Source organism: Heliangelus exortis, chromosome 4 (genome assembly GCF_036169615.1).
Source record: "Heliangelus exortis chromosome 4, bHelExo1.hap1, whole genome shotgun sequence".
NCBI classification, from domain to species: Eukaryota; Metazoa; Chordata; class Aves; order Apodiformes; family Trochilidae; genus Heliangelus; species Heliangelus exortis.
This window is the reverse complement of record NC_092425.1, coordinates 18,893,777-18,918,423: the sequence shown is the minus strand read 5'-3', so window position 1 is coordinate 18,918,423 and position 24,647 is coordinate 18,893,777. Positions and strand designations below refer to the sequence as shown.

The following is a 24,647-nucleotide window of genomic DNA, read 5'->3' as shown; positions in this document are numbered from 1 at the left end:
CCATAGCTCTCCCTGTGGCTTCTGACACAGTTCCTTTTTAAACTTAAATTTATTTTTTTGCATTTTAGGATTCCTCTCAAACATTTTACCTGTTAGATGATATCTCTAGCCTGAATTTATTTAAGGTTAATATGCATTTCTTGAAACAACCGTTTGTCCAAAACATCATCAAACATTGATGCAACCATTCTGAAACACATTTAGAGGCTCGGATGGTTAGAACCAGTTTTATTGCAACTTTATACACATTTAGAGACTTCATAAAATCTCTGATTTCCACTTCCACTGGTCAATGAAATAGAGCTGTTCAAGATACCTATTGGCAGCCAGCTCTGGTTACTTCAACTTGGTAGCTTATGCTATCCTATTATGTTATGGTTGAGATGATAAAGACAAATTATTGCATCCTAACATCTGTGGTTAGGTTGAAAGTAGCAGAAATGAGGTAATATAGAACATAACTTATTTTTAAAAAAACAACTTTTATTCAAAATTAAGCTTCTACTATTGTTATAAGTAAGACTTTAAAAGTAGGTTATTTCTCACGCTTTTAAATTGTTCAGACTTTGGGAGGAATGACTTGTTAGACAGATGAACCAATGAGCAGAAGAAAATATTTTATTTTAAATACTATTCCTTAGATTAGTCCTTAGTTTAATCAGGACACATTTCTCATTTCAATAAAGAATTCAGAGTTCTGAATTCTGAATGAATCTGATAAGATTCATTCTTATCTTTAGAAGGTAAATGCACTTTATACATCACAGAAACTCACTTCGTGTATGGCTGTTAAAATAAAAAAAGATGTACCAGCCCAATCATTACCTTTGAAGTGTCAAAATTTGAATATGTCATTTAACTTCCAGCTTGAGTGAGATCTTAGCATTTATTAAGTCAAGGGATCAAAAATGGTTGTATTTCTGACTTTTGATGTTTTGCCAAACTAAATATCTACCTCTGTGAAAGACATCAAAAAACATGTCCAATTTAAAAATAATTAAGCACTATAACAGTAATCACAAATTCAAGTGAGGAACTGGTTAGATAGCAATTGTAAAGATTTAAATGTAGAAGCACAACCTAGCAGTGACATAACATTGTAAGAAGCATCATATAAAAAGATGGCAGTGGAAATTCAGTCTTTGCTATGCCATTTAACTGTTCTGAGGTAGAATTCTGAACCCCACCTTAAACAATAGGCTTCATGGAAGATAATGTACTATCTTTCTTTAAGCAATATGAGGGTTAGAGTTTCTCATTAGAAAACATTTCCTTCACATAAAGAAAGTTTGGAAGGACTTGAAAGGTATCAAAGACTACTCAGGGTGAGAAAAAGACCTGAATTTGCATTGGTTACCACAAGACTTGATCGATTTCACTTAAGCCATGGCATGGAATATTTAAATGGGGGTACTGAAGGTCTACAGCTTTCTCAGGGAAATTAAGTAGTCCTTCCTCTTCAACAACAAAAAAACCCAGTACAAAACCAAAAGAGAAAAAAAGCAATGAGTGGTCAAAAATTACATGATTATTTCTGAAGTATTTAGACAAACTGAAGGACCATGTGCAGAAGAAGCTTTTAAACCTGTTTGAGCGCACACATTTTTGGTGGGAAGCAATTCTACTTCCCACTACTTTCTTTAAAGCTGATTGTCATTCAGTAATTTATAAAGCTGTTGTCAAATCTTTGCTATCTATAGTAAATGCTCCAAAGATCTGAGAAATTCCGCTTGTGCTCTACTTCATGTTTGATAGTTTAGCATATTCTATTTACTTTTCCCCTTGCTTCATCAAATAGTGGAATAACAAGCAAGTGTAAACTGAGTTTTAACCACCTGAGTGGTATAATTTTATTATTCATTACACGGGGGCTGGGGGAAAAATCCAACAGGAACTAGAATAAACTGTCAACATTGAAATTGTACAGTCCATTGCTGTTTCATTTTAAGGTCTAAGAAAATAGAGCATGAAATAGTATTTAAAAATGTATATTGACTTTTTGTTCACTTTTATTAAAGACATGCTTACATTTATGAAAAAGTCTGCCAATTCAAAATACTAATACAGATTGTTATTTATACTATAAATCACTTGCTTGAAAATATGCAGTGCTGACAAACTTCAGCAATATTTTCATGACAAGAAAAAACAGTTCAATTTTTTTGTTACAAGTATATCAGTGTATCATAATATATTGCAAGCTAGGTGTTTATTTCAAAATAGCATGCAGCAGAAGTGTTTAATTTTTATAGGACTATATAAAATCACTGCTTCCAAATCTGCAGTTCTTAACATTGTTGGAGCTATTTTACTAATTAACCAGTGAACAGGGAAAAAAACAAGGCAAAACCAAAACCAAAATTACTAGGAAAGCTGTGTGCATTTAAGATATTCTGAAGAGTAGGTAACTAGAATATCATCATCAAAGAATAGCCTGCATACCTGGTCCATTCTCTGCCCACTGGAAAAAGCCACACTGTTTTTCCTTTTCGAGAGGGCACACAAAAAAGTTCTTTCCATTATTGGGACCCATCTTCAGTACGGTCTTCATAACGCATCGCTTGCCATGGTTACAAAATGGAAAATTCAAGTCAGCCCACTGCCAAAATAAACAAGTTTGAGACACAGTTTTAACATGTGATGGCTATGAATTCCTTATTTTATAACTGGCAATAGAAACAAGATATAAAGGGGATGCCCTAACAGAAACTCTTCTTAGTAGGTAAGGCAGTTTGATTTCTGATCACTGATTCTAGATTTTTCTTTAATATTAATTGCAACTGCACACACTTGAAGTGGTATAACATTAATAACGTGCATTTTTCTTCATATCAAGGCATTATAGTCACTACTGTCTTGAGTTCATCTACTAACTACCTGTTGGTAAGGTGACCAAGTCAAATTGTCCTCAGTACACTCCATACATTCATAGCAAGGAGCAATGGTCACCAGCTGAAGATGGGAAGGTCAGGTTAGGTATAAGAGCAGCAGCAGGAGCAGTTGCCCAGGCAGATACCAGAATCTTCATCCTTGGGAAGTTTAAGATTTTGGCTAGAAATAAATGTGTTTGATGTCTAGATTTAGGGTTTGCCATAGTCCTCCTTGAAGCCAGAGGCTGAACTAAATGACCTGTACCTTCAAACCAACATTTCTGCCATGCATCTGCGCTACATAACATGGAAGATCAAGAGCATTTGCACAGGCAGGAAGAGAATTAACTAAAATTCTTAAGTTTATAGCCACCATTACACTTTTAGTTTCAATTCAGTGGGCAAAAGTATATTAAACTACTTCAGTTAAATGCATCATGTCTGTTCACAACTTTGTGCTAATGGGGCAAGGAGGCTGCAGGAAGAAGTACTTATTAAAAAACAGGCCCTGAAGTATTATACATACTTGAAAGTAGTTGCATTGAGTTTCTCTGGGTAGAGGACAGCTGTAAAACTGCCTGCCCTTGTTTTCTCCATCCTTTCTCACAACTCGGAGGCTGCAGAGGCGGTTGTGTTTAGTGCAGCGAGGATGGTCCGTGCTTAACACCCGAGTATCACCTGTCACATTAGCTTGAGATTTTCTGTAATGACAGGTTACAAAATGACTCCTGCATAATGTTAAAGGGATTACCAACACTACAGCCAAAGAACTCTCTCCTGCCATTACAATAGCTCGCTCAGTGTACTTTTACTCAATGACAGCCAGAGAACTTACTTCCCTAAGGCACCCTATTGTGGCTCTAAAGCTGAACATTTGCTAGTATTGAATAAACAACTCTCTTGTTCTAGCAGGCATATCAGTTTCTCCAGCATTAGCCCACATTTTAAATCAATCTGCAAAACAAAAATACTACCACCCTCTAAACACTACCCACCCCAAATTCCACCACATTCTAAAAGAGTATTCTGCTCTCAGTGAGAAAGAGACTAAGCAATTACTCCAGGTTAAAGGTATGCACCCATCTGTATGCACCACAGAAAAGTCTCCCACCCTTTTTACTAAAAAGTTCCAGTAATGCTCCATATCATATCTGGACAAGTAATCCAGCTACAGGTGTGTTCTCCAAATGGGGTAAAGTTCCTTTCTTTCTCATGATTGAGATAGTCAAGAGATTATCTGAAGGAAATACACAAGGCTTTATAGAAAAACAGTAACATAGAAAAGATTAATGCTCTGAAATTTGTATGTAATGTAATATATTTACAGAGCAGAAAAGCAGTGATGAAACCAAAGTGGAAAAAAAATTATTTCATTAAATCTTGTTATCAGCTTAGGATTTTTACATTCTCTTTTATGACTGGAAGATTATAGTCCTGTAGATATTTTCCTCAACACCTCATTAAAACAAAACAAAAACAAAAAATTAGTTTTCTTATGAAGTGCTTAGGTTTGTTTTTTGCTGGGGTTCTGGGTTTTTCTGTGGTTTTGGTTTTTTAATGTTTAAATTGATCACTTACTGTATTCTACCTGTTATGATTGATATTTCATGTCTTGTTTGCACTTCTCTGTATTTTCAATTATCCTGACTGCCTCCTCAGTGCTCTGTAGTCCTCTGCTTGAGACAGCAAGGAGAAAGGATGTTCATCCAGCCTAACCTGTCTATTCTGCAAAATCCTGTTTCAAAACTGGTGCTTCATCAATGCAAGAAATAATTTCTTGTTGCGGCGAGCCTTCTCTCGGGGACCCGGCTCTTCTCCAGGAGCTCTCTTGCCATCCCTCTCCTCAGGCGTCTTAGGCTCTTACCGGCTTTTTGCGCCGCTTTAGCCTTTGTTATCAGCAGGAGATGAGGTCTCATGAGCACCAGCTCAGCTTTCGCTGGTACTCGCCCCCTCGGGATGCCTGGCCATGCAGAGGCTTCTCTGAGCATTCAGCGCACCAGTCTTATTGCGTGTCCCTGGGAGACCCCGTTTCAGGACCGCACTGTCGCGTGTCCCTGGGGGCTCTGTTTCAGGACCGCATTATCGCGTGTCCCTGGGGGACTCCGTTTCAGGACCGCATTATCGCGTGTCCCTGGGGGACTCCGTTTCAGGACCGCATTATCGCGTGTCCCTGGGGGACTCCGTTTCAGGACCGCACTGACTTGATGCGCACTCAGAGCTCCGCTTCAGCATTCCTTGGGTTTGAGTTCCGCGCGCCAACTCGCTGCGCCTTTCGAGCCTCATTCTTCTCTCCTGCCTGGCTCGCCATTCTGGGCTGTTGTCTTGCCATGCTGGGCTTCTACTCCGAGCTCTACACGCCACTTACAGCATTTAAGCCTGGCCTTGTGGAGCTTCACTCGTGGTTGCGTATTTGGAGCTCTTTCTAGAGCGTCCCGCACCAACGTAGTGGCTCCATCTGATGTGGTTGCGTATTTCGAAGCTCTTTATCTCGCCTTCCGCATTTAAGCCTGGCTTTGTAGAGCTTCCCGCACCAACGGGGTCGTGTAGAGCTTCTTTTTTTACCTCAGCGTTCACGGCTTGCTATTGTTGCCCGCGTTCTCCACCAGATGTTGCAGCTAGACTTTCTCTGGGGGACACGGCTCTTCTGCGGAGCTCTCTTGCCGTCCCTCTCCTCAGGCATCTTCATCTCTTGTCTTCCCTTGCTTCTGGGAGCATGCCTTTTATTTTGCCCTTCAGCCCCACCCATTTCCGGCTGGGGCAGGCCCTAATTATTGGGCACAGCTGGGCCTAAGCTCCCAGTTCATTATCGGCAACACCTGAGGACTTGTGGTTCTCTCTACAATTTCTGTATTTCAAAACAGACATGACCAAGCATTTTGCAGATCATTAATATCTTTTACATTCACTCTATGTAATTTACCACTATGACATCTACATTCCAGCCCCATTACTGGTGTACATGTGCACAACTTTTCCTTGAAAACTCCAATGGGTTCTCACATTTTCTATTAACTAGGCAATTGATGTGTCTGAATAGAGCCATGTAAATAAAAATTCAGAATGGGTAGAGTATTGAAGTAGTTACATATAGGACAGGGAGAAAAGTTAAAAGAAAATAATGATGGGAGGTTCACCAAGGTACATCTTCAGAGCTTCATATAATGGAAGAATGTTGAAAACTGCTAGCTAAAAACTGCTAATTGACTTTAATCAGAATATATTCATTCAGTTAATTTCCTTCTCTCATCTTTCACAATGACTTCAAGATCTAAGCAGATAGCAACTGGAGTGCTCAGATCAGACAAATCCTTAGGCAGAACTCTGCTAGTTGACCTATTATAGCTCTATTCTCCTATTCCATAGGAACAGCTTTATAGTTTACAGAAGTCCAAGCCAAATCCCAAAATCAGGACTCTTCCACTGGCAGCCAAGGTCATTCAGGACTTTTGAAATCTGAATGTAATTTTATAGTTACCCAAGAATAAGTTTCTTCTGGCAGGAATCCAAAGACAACCATATCTGAACACAATAGCACAGTATTCCATTAATCAGAGATAAAACAGATTTATGAAACTATAAAAAGACTGTTTACATTGCAGAATACATACCTGACTTCTATATTATATTGGTGAACAGAGGGTAGGTGACCAGTTTTCTGTTTCTTCTGTACGTGTGTGAAAGAGAACGGTGCCTGACAGGAAGACAAAGCCATAGCAGTCGGATGTGGTGAACAGTCTTTGTCTGTACTGCCCCCAGCCTGGGAGACATTGTTTTGGATCTGGTAACAGTTGCTTTTTGGAGCAACACACTCAGAGAGTCCATCAGAGACTTGGGTATTATTTGTCAAAACAGCTTTGTTGCCAAGATCCGTTAAGACAAGAGTTGTAGTTCCAAATGCAGCTTTCCTATTGATCTTTATTTCTGTGCCTGGTTTTCTGAAATCATTACAAGGGTACTTCAGTAAGTGTACATTAAAGGCTCCAGAAGCTTCAACATTCTTTGTCTTTGGAACTAAGAAAAAATAAGTTACTGGTTATAATGTATCACTGTAGAGCAACACATTGTATTTCTAGTCTGTATTCATAACTCATACAGAGAGTGAAAAGTAAATTTACCATAACATCTTGAAAGACCTCAAAACCTGTCACAGATTAGATATAGTACCAAATTCCTTACAATAAAAACGCTCATGCACTTTTGAGTAGCATACAACATGTGTTGGATAAAATTACTATTGCTTGAATAGGACCAGATGTGAATAGTGCTCTGTAAATGAAAACTATTGGAGAATTCATACAAAACTGAATTTCACCCAAATACAGGGAACAAAATATTACTATTTTTTCAAAATAACCTTTTATAATCCCAGCACTGGGAGATCACAGGTTATGGTACCTCCAGCAGCAATATGTTATCCATTTTTAAAGTGTTGTTTTAGTGTTGACACAAAAAGGAATATTCATTTTTTGGATTTTGTAGTGCTTTCACAGTTCCCACACTTTCCAAACACTGTGCACATCCAACCTAACTGAACCCTTACTGGAAGAGGCTTAAGCAGCAAGCAAATCCAGACATTTACATTTATTTCCTGACATGAACAACAGAATATTTCTTCACAGAATCAGAGGCCCAGATAATGGGCAAATAATCATTCCAAAAGAATGGGATTTATTAATGCCAGTTTAATAAATAAGGCGTCTGTAGGTAATGAACAAAGTGAGAAGGCAAGGAGTCTTTAAGTCTGAAAGACAGAGGCAAGCAAAGTACTGTTTAAGATTTCAAACACCCCTCCTAATTCTTATTTTTTTAAAAAGAATTTTTGTAATAATTTTCCACCAAGTCTAACACATCTTCAAATTCCAGGCTGTTCTCAGTAATGGCACATAACTAAATAAGTGAAATGTAAAAGTACACGGAACTCAGAAGCACAGGAGAAGGAACAGGATTTTGTCACAAGTTTAAAGTAAAGCAATTGTGCACATGCCATTATATAGGTTCATCTGACTATTCATTCCATGATAAATGTTAACTGGTAAATCTGAGTCTGTGGATAAATCAGACTTTCAGGTTTCTGATGCTGGTTTTGCAGAAGAATTACTCAAGACTAGGTTCTGCTGGCAACAAGATTCACGTAAGGACTTCAGCTAGTGTAAGATTAGTTTCACACTCATCACTACATTCATAAAAGGATAACTAGAATGAAGCAATACTTCAAAAAAACCAAACCCCAAACAAACAAAACAAAAACAACCCAACAAAACATTGAAAACATTATTTCATAAGAACAGAGATCAGTACCATAAAGGCACTTCTTTCAAGATCTCTTCCTTGAAAGGTCCCTAATTTTATGATTCGGTGATTTTTTTCACAGATTGAGAATTTGGAGGCACTTGGGAAAGAATGGCTCATAGTACCAAAGCTACAGAAATCTTTAATTCTGATTTCAGCATATTTTCCTTGAATCATGTAGATAAATTCAGTGACCTTTTAACGGTAGGTCCTGAAGCCTAAATAAAAATATTTTTGAGTCAAGATTGCAGCAATAAAAGCTCCAGTGAGAGACAAAACAAATTTAGATACTAAGTCCAAAACCACCCTTACTTTGAACATGGAGGCAAAAAAATAGCCCCTCAGAAACCTGACATCTTTTTGGAAAGGGTACCAAAATATGATGCTTTTGTTCACACAAGAGAATGATGATTAGTTTTCTGCACCCTGGTGATTACTGCATCAGATATGTTGCTAGCATCTAGTGATTTTAAGGAGAGTTGAAAGAATGCCATTTTGTCTCACTCCTTGCCCCAATAAAAACCCAATAAAGGGTCACTGCAGAGGCTTGTCTATAGAACCCTGCCTGCACACAAAGCTGGAAGACAAGACACTTTCAATAGGGTTTAAGACAAGAAAGTTTCCATGTTTAAGATTTCCCCAAAATCTGACAAAGTTAGCTAATGTTATATAAATACAATTCAGGGAGACTTCTACAGTTCTATAGTTCCAAAAACAGCATCAAAACTACAATCCTCCCCCTTTCCCAGTAGAGGTTCCAGACAACCTTTCAATACCTTCAGGCCTTGAAGTCAAACAGGCATCACAAATTTCAGCAGAAGGTTTATTTATTAGGGTACAGCACACACATATCCACTCCTCTTCAGATTTCTGAGCAACACATTCATTAGAAGACGACTCCCTGCCATATGCCCAGCCAATTAGGCTGTTCCTAGTTGGCAGTTTGCTGGGAAACAAAAGAATGATGTTAGTCTTTTGTGATGTTCCTTCTACAAATTGCCTTCCCACTATGTGCAGGGAGGCACAGTGCTAGAGAACAAGCAGTACACAGCGTTATGCCTGCCTTTCATAGTTTGGACAGAATGTCATGGTTAGAGTTTGATTTATTTTTTTTCTTTACCTTAAGGACAAATCTTTCCTGATGCTGCAGAATACAAATAAAAATATTCAAACAAAAATGGACAGAAAGTTAATTATTAACTGATGTGCTTCCCAGCACAATGCCCATCTCTCAAATTCCCTACCATTTTGAAGTACTGCAGCAAGAAACTTAGTGAGAGATTGTGTCAGTACATCTTCCCCCATCCCTTGTACAGAACACTAACAAATGCATTCCTGTATGAAGAACAGTTCAGAGGCTGAACTACAGAAAGTCACATAACCTAGTAAACAATTTTTTTTCTCTTATTTAAATGGCACCCATAATACTACATTATTATCTGTTGGGCTGTTAAAGCTGACAGAATTGAAAACCTTGAATGTTGAAGTCTTTAGGTGTACCCATTTGCTGGAAAAACTTTTAAAATTTAGGAGCCTGTTCAGAATTAAGGATATTTTTGTTTGGTTGGTTTTGGTTGTTTTTTTTTCCTGTTAATCAGAAAGAATTTAGGAATGTCCTAGCTTGACAGATGAACAAAAACTATACTACACACATCTCTAGATTTAATTTTATTTATTTTCCTGGATATTATAATACCTCCTATGTTGATACACTTGATTTAGAATCAGTTACTATTTTAGTCATTACATGGTACCAAGGACAAATCTTGTTACAGTATCTGAACATTGTTAGCATCTTAAATGTAACTTGAACTTAGCTGTTCATAAGATTTGTATGTAAATTTTTAAGTACAATGTTTGATAAGATGTCAAGCATTTCTCTCCATAGAGCCTTTTTTTTTTTTTAAATCTAAGAATTTAAGCACTTGAATTAATCATGCAAATGTTGTACTTGGGAACAGTTAGGACACTCTTTAGACCTGTCATGTGCTCAGTAATTACAACTCTCTTTAACAGGCTGTGTTTCTAAAATAATGCTAGCTACCACAACTGAAAAACTAAGGAGGATGAGAACTGCTGAAATACCAGAGATCCTGTGCCATCAAGAGGTAAAACAGACATTATAGTTGCATTCACCAAGATAATGTGGCTAGATAAGAAAACAGCTGAACTGGAAGTGTTAAAAATTGATATTTTCACTTGTATTAGATCACTTGTCCTCAGCCAAGATATACTAGGCAGAATATATTCAGCATTCCATGTTTTGAAGTCCATATGTCCCCCTGGACCATTGATCATGTCATTCCCCACTTAATGTGGAACATGAAATACAAGGGAAAAGCATATTTTAAAGATTAAAGGGACATTTAAATTTGATGACGTAAGTGTATAACAGGTATTTTCTTCATTTTTTCAGTTGTGCAAAAGCATAAGTTTCTCACTTTACCCCAAGAAGCACTGGGTTAAATCCTACAGTTTATGACCTGTAGCAAATCAGACAGATAACAGGAATGCCTTTCAGTCTTCCACTATGAACAGCTTGGAATGGCAGATAAACCACTTCAGCTAAACCTAGTTTTATTTGGTAAGTTACTGCATAATAGAAAAGAGAGCAGTAGAACACAAAGACCTGACCATTAGGATGAGGACAGTACAAGAAATGACCTTTGTATTTTATAGCTACCATCACCATGGTTTTCTCTAATTGTTTATTTAACAAAACAAAAGAAAGTGAGTGATTACTTGTTCTAGAATAACAGAAAGAAAGGGTTGGGTTTTTTTCCTTGCATCCTTTTATAGCTGTCTGACTCAAAACATTGCTGTCTTCCTACCAATCTGCAATACACTTCTCATTATTACTTTCTGAAAATACAGCAGATTGAGGTTATCACCATGTGAAGTATTTATCTTCCTTGCTCAATTTTCTATATTTGATCTCTATCCAAAGGTTACTTTTAAGCTTTAACCAAAATCCCTTCAGCCATCTGAATCTTGAAAGAAGGTTTGAGGTGGGAGAGGGATTTGTGTTCTGTAAATCTTATCTAAAAAATACATATACACACATTAATGAAAGCAAAGTTCAGAAAATGCAGCAGTATCTTTTATTAGATTGACAGATTTCAGTATAAAAAAAAGTGCTATTCTCAAAGCTCAGATGAAAATTTTCAAGAATCACATAGGTATGTAAGAGTCTGAATAAGATGCTTTTGGAACTTATACCTTTTCACCCTTTCTGATATCAAATGCATTTTGTGCTTTTTTTAGAGTAAAGGAAGAAAGATGCTCCTAGTACAATTTATGTAGGAAAAGTGTCTCTGTGCCACACCTGTAGTAAAAGCTTTCCAAATCTGATAAGGGGGAAAAAAAGTCCCTTCACCATTTGTTGCACTCTGAATTTAGTGAAGTTTTAGTTCTCAGTGTAATTCCACAGCCAGGGGAAAAAAAAAAAAAAAAAAAAAAAAAGCATAGATGCCTAGCTACCTAGATATTCTGCCACTGAATGGGCTATCCTACAAAAACAGAGAAACAGAGAGACAAGTTTCTACCTTTCTTATGACACTCAACTCACTTGTGTGTAAACTTCCAAGCGTTTTATATTGGTAACACCAAGAGCAAGGGGAAATTTTTCCAGAAGCAGTAAATGATTCCAAGTACTCCTAATTATTTTATAAAACCTACATTTGATTAGAGTAATAGCTATTTCATAACAGATGGGGCCTAAGAAATAGTATGAAATAATCAAAGTTTTTAACTATTTTTAAATACTAATAGCCAAAACATTTTTCATTTGTAAAGTCAACTGAATTTAAATATTCAGTTGATAGGATCCACTCTATCTGGAAGTGACATCCTCTTCCTGTAACAGCATTTTGAGGTAACTGCTTCAAAGTGCTATAAAAGTTACCATCATACCTAACATTGACAAGCTGGGGATCTGCCTTTTGACATCCAGAGCAGAAGTAAGTCATCCTGTTGTTCTCTCCTAAACGACACACAGTGATCTTCCCATTACACTGCCCACAGGTTGGGCGCTTGTAAACTTTGTAGTGCTTGTAGAGGGGAGACCCAGTTTTGCGACACTAAAACAGAACATGTTTAAAACTCAAGTTAGAGATACAGTATGAATTTTATGTCACTCTTACAGTTCAGCTGAAGAGAAAATGAAAACCCTACATAAACTGACTGTTCAGTGACGACACGGAGATATTTAAGGCACACTTATGAGGGCTATCTTCTGTTTTCATATTATTTTAAAAAAAGAATTTACTTTAAACAAGGTAGAACAGTGTCTGGAATTCTCCACATAAACAAGGACAGAAAACAAACAAAAAACCCCAACACACCAGCACGGTGCAAATAAATGTATGTGAAGGACCCACCAATTCAGTTGGACCAGCTAGCTATGATTCAGCATCAGTCATCTTTGACCTGACACCTGCAGCAGTGTTCTTAAAGAGCTGGTGAGCTCAAATCAATGCAGCATACAAAACAAAAAGCAAATAAACAGAAGACAAAACCAGCACCACCTTCACTCAACCCAAAAAGAAAAAAAAAAATACACCACAGAGCCAGTTCAGATACGATGATACAATCTGGGTTAATCAGCCTTCCTAAAATAGAATTATTGCAGAGATACTGTAGGAGTCAGGCAGTGCCCAGTAAAGGTGCTCAGCTATCTTAGCACTGGCTGGGACAGACAAGTTGGCTCATGAAAAGGCACCTGGTGCTATGGCAAGCTCCTCAGATCCTGGCAAAGACATTTTAAATTAAGTACAGTAAAAGCCCAAAGGTCCAAGTGACCTAAAAGACTCCAGAGGGCTGACATGCAGGCACACTTCAGGAGACAATTCACATGGAGTCAGGATAGGCAGATCCCAGCTAAAACTGGCAGAAAACCAAACCGACAAAAAAACCAAAAACAAACAAAACAACCAAAAAACAAACAAACAAACAAAAAAAACCAAACTACAACTCAAATGACAAAAGTCCAGTAGAGATGCAGCCAAGTCTGCAGAGCCACATGAGCTTCTGCACTAAAATCACCTTGGGCAAAGTTGAAATGATACCACAGCTGGCCCAGCAATACCAGCCCAGCTCTGGCAGGGTTCAATAGCCCTGGCTTCCAAACACATGAAGATCTTGGAGTCTTCCCAGTCATTAAGCACAGCATATTTGATTTCACTGTGCTCTTATTCATCAGCCTTGTTGAATGAGAATGCTTTTTCCAATACAATCTAGTAATTTAATCTGAAGGAATTACCAATATATATTTGCATGAATATTCACAAGCCATTCGCTTCCTTCAAGATTTTTCCTCTAGGCTTACTGTTGGTTTCTTATTAGTAGTTTCCTCCCATCCAGCTATTTAAAAACCAAACAAAAGGAACAGCTTTTTACATAAAAAAGATTCCTCATCTTTATATCTGTAAGGTGCTAATACAAATTACATGGTGCAATTATAACAAACATTCTCTAGCAGCCTATAAAAAAAATGATCAAGTACTAACCCTCTTATTTTAGTAATTTTTTTTTAAATCTTTGAGTCTTAGTGGGGGTGCTAGCTCTCCTTTAAAAGCCCTTGACCAGTGAGTACTTGCTATATACTATATAGAGGATAAAAGTTTTGAAAAGGGCTTTTAGTCTGACAATAAACAAAGTTAAACTTTCTCAGTTTAGCCAATGACACATTTAAATCTCCCAGTATCACAGCTGTTGCAGAACTGGATGCTCTCTCTTTACTGGTCAACTTAAGTCTGAAGAATGAAAACACTGCCCTAACCAGCAGACTAAACTTATCTTCAGTGGGTAGGGGAAAAGCTGACATTGAAGCGGAGTGATAAATTAGATTTTTAGCCTTTATGAATCAAAGACAGTAGCACTAGTTACTTGCCTTTCATGAATATCAAAGAATTTCACTGCTGCTGCTTATTTCTCTGCGTGCAGCTTAAAGAAAAACTTAGAAGAATTAGGTCAAATTTTCTATTTTGTCAAGTTTAAGAGCAACCAGGAATTATAGTTTATAAGGAAGGAAATGTGACAGTTGGGAGAAGAAAATTTTTTTCCCTTTAGCAACCAAAAAAGTAGTTATTGGAAGTTAGAATGTACTTAGTCAAATAAATATACTTGCTATTTCATGTTTCATAAGGGAAGCCCCATGAATTACCTTCATACTTTCCTGGGGCAGTATCTAGTTCCCACTCTGAAGAATGACTTTTATGTTATCATACATATCAGTGTGTGCTTAATCAACATCAATTCTGATGATATGTTCATAGTGACATTACAGCACATTCACAGCCAAACTGAACTGGCCCTCAGGGAGCACCTGTCAAACTTCTGCTGCTACTGAGTCAAACTGTGCACATTCTTACAGCCCAGACTCCCCCACCATCATTTCCATCATTTGGCAATTCACAATTAATAAAGAGCACAGAAACATTCCTATTCATGGAAATGCTTATCCTGCTGCATTTTTTTACTCTTTCCACTAGTTTACCACATATACCTAACATACCAGGGTTAAGTTTTTGAGGTTTCTCAGAAACATGTGCCAATACCTTATAGAAAAGCAGGCTAAAGTCACGTGTCATTTTCACCAAGTGACATATATGCTTATCTGTCAGTTGGCAAACCTGTAAGACAAGAATTATTTTTAGAATATTATGATGCTAAGGGACAACATCAGAAAGACCTGTAAATGCAGGGGCACTTCTGAACATCTTTGGCTTACATGGGATTTCATTGCTTCCTGTTATGACAATTCTCTGACTCTACATTATATATATTATCTCAGTAACATAGTAGATTTTCATATTCTATACTACACAAATTCTTTGTGTGAATACCAAACAATGTGCTTTGCCTCATCCACACAAAATATTAGGTAAAAATTTTGATTTTCTTCCTCTATATTGACCTAACAGTTGCTGATCACAGCAATCATGTGGAGTCAACAATTCTTAGTTCCATCTTCATTGTCTCATGGGCCTATATATTAGAGGCTCTTTCCTGTGAGATATCCAGGAAGAATACTTGACATAAATGCATTACAATTAGAAAGATCTATCAACAAAAACTTTAAGAAATCAAAACTTTGAGTCGCATTTTTCTTTCCTCTGTCAGTTTTCATGGCACATACAATTAAAATCCAGACTGATCCTATAAAGAACTTTCAGAAATATTCCATTTAAAAAGCCTTTCAGTTACCATCTTCACCAGCTTTCCTTTACATTCTCAATCAATGTTACCTCAATCTGTTTTGCAAACATCAGATTTCTTTTCAACCCAAGTTTGGAGACGTATGCTTTAAGACCTTAACCAATTAAAGCTTGGTGAACAATGGTAGAAAAGCAAATTATGACAACCAGCAGGACAGGAAGTGGAAGCCACAGATGCAAAAACAATCAACCCTGCCACGTAAACTATTTTGGATAGTAAAGAACAAAGAAAACCCAAACGCTCTTCACCTCTTCACTTTGCTTTCTTTATAGGCTGAAAATCTAATGATAGCACAACAGGATGCCAAAGTCAGGATTTCAAAGTTAAATGAATTTCCTACTAACAAGAGATTTCAAGTTGTAGGAGAAAAGGCTTAGCCCCATAAAATATGCCCACTCTGAGGCAGAAGCAGCAGCAACAGGTTCCAAGGAATACCAGGACAAATATATCCAGTTACAATAAAACACTAATTAAGTGCCTTAGAATAACTTAAGAAATGACAGATGATAAAATTAAGATAATAAGATGACAAAATGTTCCATAAATATGTATTTACATTCTCAATATTTTCTAAATACTTTGGTGTCATTAAAAAAGATATTGAAACATTTCACCCACCTTCACAGCTGGATGAAGACCACTGTCAAACAATGCTTCATTTTTTATAATATTTCCCACTCCAGGTAATACTCCTTGATCCAGTAACACATCACACAACAGGCGGGCTTTCTGCTGCTTAATTTCACTTTCTGCTCTTGAGAAGCTAAACTTGGGAGAGCAAACATCCAAGCTTTCCATCATTCTCACCTTCTGCTCACTCTCAGCTGCACTTCTGGAAGAGAAAAATACATTAAGATTTAATTCTATTTTAATTATAAGCCAATATAGTAGTATGATTTTAAAAAAAACACATGAAAGTATAAAAGAAAATTATATGCAGGTAACAGAAACCATGAAAATCCTAGTGGCAGGAAGAGGCAGAGACATTACATTAGCCACCCCCAAAACCAGGTCAGTGATACATAAATGGAACATACATCTGGTCTAATGTACAAGAGATTATCTTCACTCTGTTTATATTAGTTTGAAAAATAATTGCCAGGTTCTTGCTTTAAAATTAAAAACCTTTTAAAACTTTCAAACCTTGCTTTTAAAGTTTCAACATGGAAAGACCACACATTTGCACCAACAACAAAAACTCTATGTTTATGGTCCAGTAGTTACAAAATGACAAAAGATACATTTTCTTAAACTTTATTTAAGCATAATTTTAAACTGAACAAATTGTTAGAAAACAATGCAGTACAAGAAGCTGCAGTCTTGCCTTAGCTTTTATGTTTTGTAATATTAAACATGTATATATATTGGTTACCTGAATTTACATGCTCCTTTTCACCCAAGACCCTCAAATTCTTTAAAACTAAGCTTGCTATTTAATTTCATTTGCAGTGATAAAAACAATGCTGATGGAAAAAAAACATTCACCGGATGTCAATTAGAACTAATTGACACTAACAGAAATAATCTACTTCTGAAAAGAAAAAAACCCCAAAACTTCAGGAGTATAAAAATTTGAAATAAGTAACCATCACAGATCCTTATTTTGAGACTTGCATGTAAATTCCAGGCACAACAGGGCTCAGCATTCAGATCTACAGATGGAATTAAATCCAGCTTTCATTCTCAGTCTTGAGGCTATCTGATAAGTTTATAGCACAGAGCTACTTTACCTGTATGTAAATTCTCATTTTAAAAGTAACAAAATTATTATACCAATAAATATGATGTGCTTAAAAAGTTGTTTTGTTTCTTTATGCCTATGATGGCTTTCATTCAAGCACTTAACAATTTGTGATTTTTCATTCTGTTCTCAAAAGAATGCTATAAAAAGAAATAAACCAAGCCATGTGTAATTTGTTTGGTTTATTTTAGTTTCTGCTTTACCTGTATTCTACTGTCACCTCAAAAAAACAAATTGTGTCCTCTGTAAGCTGTATCTCCAAACCTGGTACATCTCCATTCCTGTCTTTGCTTCCATCAGGATTAATGCGCATGGAACCGTTCATACCAAAGTGAATCCTCAAGGAGAAAGAGAGTTGTTAAGGATATTTTATCTTTACAATGTTTCCTAGCATCAGACTAGTCAATTTTTTAAAGTTATGAATTATTCTTACCTTTTAAAGTCAGTATGAATGTGTATTAATTCTAGCCATTTGCTTACATAGTGCTCAAATCCCAAAGGACTCTACCCAAGTCAGAAACACTCCCAAACCTAGAAGTTTTCCAGTGCTCTTCACAATTCATTACAAAGAAGTGAAACCTGATCACTATGTAACATACTTTTCTCAATGTACCATGCTTGGAATTTTTTCACTTGACACACTGGTATTCCAGCATTGGTTCTTAAGTCCTCAGGGAAGTTAAAAGAAATGAGGCTATTTTACCAGGCAATTTTCTGTTAAATCAAGCAGAATTCACCTGGTATGAAAGCAAAGATTTCAGTTTTCACATTGCCAGCACTGTTATTGTATCAAAGTTATTTACAATAATACCATAAACAAAGTAATTAACATCTGCCATATGTTATTTTCTGCCTTTCTTTACATACAACTAAGGCAAAACCTGCAGGTCAATTAAAAAAATAACAAAATACATAAACTGAAAAATGCACAAATGGCAAATGAATGGAAAAGACTCTCATCTTTTACACATGACTAGTGTAAGAGAACTTGCATTTTATAATATATTCTACCAGGAGCTAGAACTTAAGTAAAGGAAAAGTTTGACTTCTAGACTACAGTCTCATGCATTATATTTATTATAATTTCACCTGCTATGTTCAAAAAACCATAAGACAGAGAGTGCTCTACTTCTATGCATTGTGTATTGGAAGCAACTCACAAATATGAGAGAAATTTTCCCAACTTTGATTATTTAACTTTCAAGGTGAAGTAGGGAAAAAAAAACATATTTAAAAAAAAAAACACCTTAATTTTCTTCAGTGACTTTAATGTCCTTGTTTAAAAGGATATAAATAGTAGAAGTACTGATTTCTACACAAGGTGTCATTGCTCCTTTGTACGCTTAAAAAAACCAAAACCTTGGCCAGCATGGATTGCAAGTATACTGAACCTCATTTGCTAATTGCTATCCACAACATGGCAACACCTCAGAACTTTCTTCCTCATTTGCAAGTCAAGCAAGCAGTAGCCAAATGGTATAAAACAATTTCATGGACAGGTTATCTTCTCCCACCAGGCAGTCATTCCCCACTTGAGAAAATCCATGAGCATAAAATGAGTTAATAACCATTCATGGCCCAGTCTTCCACAAGGTGTGTGTCACACACAATGTTATTTCAGCGTAACTACCAGCTTTTCATAGGTCATCTCAGCAGACAAAAGCTGGATTTGTTACACTGAGAAACTTTGTACAGATACAGAATCAGTCTATCAGTTAACCATTCTAATGACAAGAAAGGCCTGTATTTGAAAGTTAACATTAATACAGAAATAACAGAACCTTTGAAGGCATATTACTTATTTCCTCTCCCTGGAAGCCAATCTTAGACTGCTGTAAAATACATTTTCTGAAGCCTTTTTCTACGTAGCCTCCACATGTTTAAGATGCATAACATAGATGAAGCTCTTCGTTATCAGATAACTGACTTCTGCCTTCAATGTAAGGGAAACCTTTCCTGTAAATAATTTCTACATTTCCAGTCAGGTAAGTAACTAAAGGAATTCCTTAAGAACTCTTTCTTAAAGCTACAATACCTGAAGAATTGACGAAAAATGAAAAATTAAGCTTATTGTACTTAATGAAAACCTTCAGTTATCTCTTGATAATAAGTTATTGCATTGGCTAGAAAGCTTAAGAATTATTAAAAAAACTTTCTGGTTCAAAGGATTGTATTTACCATACTAAAACTTGCCACAAGAAAGGAAAGTTAAAAGAAATTGTAAGTGCAGCTTGTAATGGAAGACTTTAGGTAACTGTAACTGCATGAACTCCTCCAAGTTTTGCCCATAGAAAATGCGATTTCCTTTTCATAACAAAACATTTCAAGGAATAACTGTCCTTTTCAGATACCTTTACATGGAATCCTAGGCCAAGAATAAAACTGGAAATGTAAAGTAACTACTTCCAGTGTGTCCAGAACTGCAGAGAGGCTGTTGAGAAGTTTATCAGTAACACTAAACTTTAAATCTCCGAAACTGACATTAGCAAGAAGAAGATGACTCTGCAACAGTCATACAGTCTGAACATAAAGGAAGCCTTTTTTTCACTTCTTACCTCAAAGCTTTCTCATCAAAATACATGAAAAGTTCCTTTCCCAGTGTCTCCACACCCCTGTAAACATGTCCGATGAGGAAATCATGACCAGAGTTTCTCTCCTCACTTGCAGCAGTCTGAAAATGAGTAAATACAAACATAAAAAAAGAGAAATAAAATTTACGTTACTTTGATTCTAGCATTAGTACACATACAGGAGGTAGCTGTATGAACTAATTTTCCAACTTGGGTAATATTAAGCCTTTTTTTTTCCTCAAGCCGCTCTAAAAACCAATGAGACTATTAACCCAGGAAAGAGATAGTCACTATTGCTAGTGCTGTCATAACTTCATTCATTCTTTCCAGAATTGAAACAAAAATCCTTTGTATCAGGGTACTTTATGCCCTTTCTTGCAAGGCATGAATTCACATTAAGAGTTTCAGGACAACAGAAACTAAACAGGTATAGTTTGAATATTATAAATACTTGAAATACTTGTCATGGTACTGACAATTCTGTCATTTGCAGACCTACATCCTTCTCCAAATGCCTCTCAGTGGAGTTTCTATCCAAGCTAATCCTACACTTTCAGTGTTTCACATGAGGCACAGTGTATTACAGAAAAGCCTCCACTGAGCCACGAATATATTTCTTTCTTCCTCTTAGTTGAAAGCTTAATCTCAGAAGGCACTCAGCAGCAGGTGGGACACTATGAGAGGACAAGATAATTTTGAAACTGAAGCAATAATCTTTTCTTGCTAAGCACATTAAAGTCCACTGATACTGAAAGAAAAGATCTCTACAGGTTGCCTGGTCATAGCAGTACTGACTTAGATTAGCCAGCCCTGGGACTTGTCCAATCAACTTCAGAGTAGCTCCAGCAACAGAGACTTCTCTGTCTCTGTCTCTCCACACACTTGTTCTAGGGCTTCACTATTATCATGATGGAATGGAAAATTTTTCTGAATACCCTGCATCTGCTGCCTCTCATGCTGCTGTGCACCTTTGACAAGCGTCTAGCTCTACCTCCTTCATACCTATTTGGTAGCTGAAGAGGCAATAAAAGCCCAGGTCTATGAGCCTCTGCTCATGTATCATGTGCTTCAGCCTGTTAATCATACCAAGGGACTCACTAACATGTTAGTCTGTTTTCCTAATGCGGAACTGAAAACCAGACACAGTAATCCAGATATAGCCTCAGAGGCAAGAATCACTCTCCTCAGCCTGCTGGCTACACTTGTTAGCACAGCCCTTTTCCTTGGAAGGGCACACTAGCAACTTAGACTTAGGTGGAATTTCACCTGTGGAGCTGTTTCCCACCTGGACAGCACCCAGGCCTGTGCTACTGCACAACATTATTCTGTACTAAGAGCAGGACTCTGAAAGCTCTGCAAATGCTGAACTTAAGTTTCTGCTAGTTGGTTTCTCTCAGCCTGCCTTGACAAGCATCTCCAGGTGCTCAGAAGTTAGATTCAGTCTACAAGCAGTATATTCACCATCATCAGAGCCCTAACTGAAAAACTCAGATATGCTTCAATCACAATGCTCAATTGCAATGCAAATATGTATGAAAGCCACTCCAGCAAACCAGCAAGGCTCCAGCTAGTTAGTGCAATTTCAGAGCTGCTCTCTATACAGTCTCCTTAAGTATTATCTTGAAATGCTATACATTTAGAGAGTTTTATGATTATTATTCTGTCAAGTAGAAAAATATTTCTTGCATAACACCAACATTACCTAGTTTGCCTATTATCAAAGTATGCAGAAAGCAAAATTTTTCTCTCATGTAAACAGGTCACCCCTTCCAATAAAAGTATTAAAGTAAATCAGTGTGCAACAACATTTACTTTAGTTTTAAGTCACCTAGGCCTGTTGAAGCTGAACCAGAGAAAGAAGTAACAAAAAATGGAAAATTAATTTTTTTTTGTTTTCAAAACATGTTAAATTCATACCACTTAAATATCAGGTGAGTCCTTACAGTCATCATGTACAGACTCTCAAATAGCGCAGTCTTCACCAGCAGCCACTGTGAGATCTAAAAAGCCCAAGACCTTTGTGATGGGCATTTCACAATTAATAGTCTGTCCTGAGGTGATTTAATGCAGGCATCTAATATACTTTGGGACATAAGCAATGCACAATTTCCCACAGCTGAGCAAAACTGTGAATGAAAAGAAAGTCACCTAGTCACCTCTGTAATCAAAATCCCAGGACTGGATCATCACAGCTCACCAGCTAAGCCTGCCCATTGACATCTCAGCTTCTACCAGCTCTCACAAACCCTGTCAGTTTTGTACTGGTGAATTATTTTATGCTGCAAAGAAAAAGGATAAAAACTAATAAAGAAATTACATACTGTGCACACTGAGAGCTGATGCCAATTATTTAAATAGCTGTTCTAATTAAAATTATCTTTAAAAAAAAAAAGTTCTGGAGTTAAAAGCTCGTTTTGTGTAGGTCAATCTGTACCCTTCCCTTTCTGTGTTTCGTTCAGACTTGTGAAGACTTAGAAGATTATAAAAAAAAAAAAAAAAAAAAAAATCAAATTAGGAGCTGCGACTGTAAACTTCTTTGTACCGTCGGCTTCCTGAATCTAAATGATATTTTAAAAGCTGCTGTAAGTGAACATGAGGAATTCTAAAAGCTTTCTCTATTTCCAAAATAACTTACACACATAACTTTCCACATCTTCCGCACCTCTTTACACCTCTTACCTGCCAGGCTTACTTATTATGTTCACGCCAAGAATATTTTATAATTTAAACAGAGATTAAACTCAGTATGCCCGCTCCGCCCAGACGATGGCTCTGAGGCGCAGGAGCGGAGGTCGGGCGGCAGCGGCACCAGCTCAGCCCCGGCGGCTCCTGACACCTCCGAGACCGTTTCGTCTCCTGATTCCCGGCGGAGTTTGCCGCCACGCAAGCTCTGCACCCCCCGCCTTCCCTCTGAGGAGAGGCGGCTGCTCCGCCGAGGCCCGGCCTCGCCGCTCACCGCGCCGCCGGCTCCAGCTCCGGCTCGTGAGGCGCTGCCCCGCACTCTCCGCACCGCCTGTCCCCGCCGCACCCGCGCCCGCAGTCTCTCTCCGTGAAGCGCACAGCCTGGGCCCTCCACCATGGCTGCACTGCAGGGCGCCAGCCCGCGTCTTCCCTTCAAATCTGCCGCTCTCCTATGGGCGGTGCTGCCGCGACGGGGCTCGCCCCGCCCCCGGTCCCTGCCCGCCGGGCTGCCATGGAGTGACGGGAAGTCACCGCAGGGACGCTCGGGGCTGGGTGAGGAGTGACCGGGGCGGGGCCCTCGCATGGGAGCGGGGAGCGGCAGCAGCAGCCGGGGCCGGAGTGGGGCCGGGCAGAGGCGGTCCTGGCCTCGCGGGCCGCGTGTTGGTTTTGCAATGCCGGCTAGGGAGTGGTTAAGCTTAGACAACATTTTTCATGGACGGGAACGGTAATCAGAAAGCTTTGCTTTGTGAGACCCTTCAGGGAAAACACGGTATATCCTATTTATTTTTTTTACTCTTAAGTGTGAACTTTTTATGTCCTCCGGTATCTTAATTATCAGTAACTATTCCTGGTATTGTCTAAAGTACCCTTGCAAGAACCCTTTAATAGTTACTTAATGCACGGTTGGAAGTTAATTTCAACCTTAATAAAAATAAACTCAATATTTAATAGGTTTTTGCAGTAAGTCCAAGTTTACACGAGGCAAGTACTCATTTTCCCAGCTGCATTTGAAATAAGAATGGATGTAGCAAACTCCATGAGTTTTAAGATTGTGGGCACTTGGATTTTAAGGTAGAATATTAGACACCATTTCCTAGTGTTGTAGTGACATGAGGCAACCAGGTGCCGATAATTGCCAGGTAGTGGGCTCGACCTCGTGTGAAGCCCACCTGTGCCTAATTAGGACAGTCCCCTCCTGCGCATGAGCAGGATTAGGGGGCCAATAAAAAGCTCATACCTGGGGAAGCCAGGGGGCTGGTTTAGCCACTTTCGGAGCAGTAGCACCGATCCAGGCTGGTCAGAGCACCATTTGTGAGATTCTACTGGGACACCTGCTTGAACCTTGGAGCGCCGCACCCATAGAAGAGGTTAGTCTTGCTACATCGTGTCATGTCATGAGGTATACTCACGCTTATCAAAATCTCTTAGCAGTCCATAGCCAGTCTTTTATCTGAGTTCAATCAAGTACATCTTATTTGTAAGAGTTGTCTTTTTTTTTTTTTCTGAAAGGAAGTAACTAATCAGATTAAAGTAATTATGTTTGCTGAAACTAAAATGTGAATTCAGGTGTGCTGCTGAAGTGAGGATATGCAACCCTTTGTTGCAGGTGTATTGATTTTTTTTTTTTATGTGATGGTTTTGCTGTCATCATTCTAAATAAAAACAATATGGCAACTGTTAACCAGAGAATTAAGTGCAGTAGTCAGCAGAAGTTACCAGGGTTCCCAGATGGTATGTGAAACACATATTGATGTTTCTGCAGTGCTTGAGTCCTGCCTTTCTGTTCCTTCAAGGCAGTTAGAAATTGGTATGTAACTTGAGTGTCTTTATTCATATGTTAACATCTTAAAAGTACAGACAATAAAAATTCCTGTTACTTGGCCATCAAATACAATGGTTTTCATGATAATGGATTTTATATAACTGGATATTTTACAGTAGAGGGTTTCTGCACTATGTTACAGTTGATTGGGTTTTCAGTTTCACATCTAGTTCTGTGGGTGCATCAGAAGCTGCAATACAAACCATTCATTAGGGTTCCCTGCTCCTTTTTCCACTCATGTAAACAGTGAATTGTAACAAGAGATTCTCCAGTAACTCACCTTTTGCATGTGCTTTTATTCCACCAGAAGCAGAATTCCAGGTACTTACGAACTTGTTGTTGTTGAGCTTTATATTATAGGGTTTGGTGGTTATTGATGAACGTTTAGAAATTTCTTAGCTTGAAGAAAAGTCTTTAAGAATACTGTTGCAATGTGGGGAATAGGGATAATCATA

General features: G+C 37.9%; 1 protein-coding gene across 1 annotated transcript; it reads right to left on the bottom strand.

Annotated features, from left to right (window-relative positions):
* Window positions 1–1,977: 1,977 nt before the first annotated feature.
* NEIL3 (nei like DNA glycosylase 3) lies at window positions 1,978–23,100 on the bottom strand. Its single transcript, XM_071743224.1, has 10 exons — window positions 22,645–23,100; window positions 19,674–19,789; window positions 17,322–17,456; window positions 15,996–16,209; window positions 14,717–14,791; window positions 12,072–12,238; window positions 8,936–9,105; window positions 6,479–6,881; window positions 3,397–3,571; window positions 1,978–2,599 (listed from the first exon to the last, which is right to left on the bottom strand). Exons 1-10 carry the CDS (start codon window positions 23,074–23,076, stop codon window positions 2,423–2,425), a joined length of 2,064 nt encoding a protein of 687 aa, XP_071599325.1. The 5' UTR covers window positions 23,077–23,100; the 3' UTR covers window positions 1,978–2,422.
* Between the last annotated feature and the right edge of the window lie 1,547 nt (window positions 23,101–24,647).

What these genes read in the sequence shown, in the direction of transcription:
- NEIL3 (XM_071743224.1), bottom strand. Translation starts at nt 23,076, where the DNA reads ATGTTGTCTAAGCTTAACCACTCCCTAGCCGGCATTGCAAAACCAACA. An exon ending in GAGGTGACAGTAGAATACAG is followed by an intron (nt 16,210 to 17,321) that starts GTAAAGCAGAAA and finishes TTTCTCTTCCAG; the next exon opens with AAGTGCAGCTGAGAGTGAGC. An exon ending in TTAGCCTGCTTTTCTATAAG is followed by an intron (nt 12,239 to 14,716) that starts GTATTGGCACAT and finishes GTTCTGTTTTAG; the next exon opens with TGTCGCAAAACTGGGTCTCC.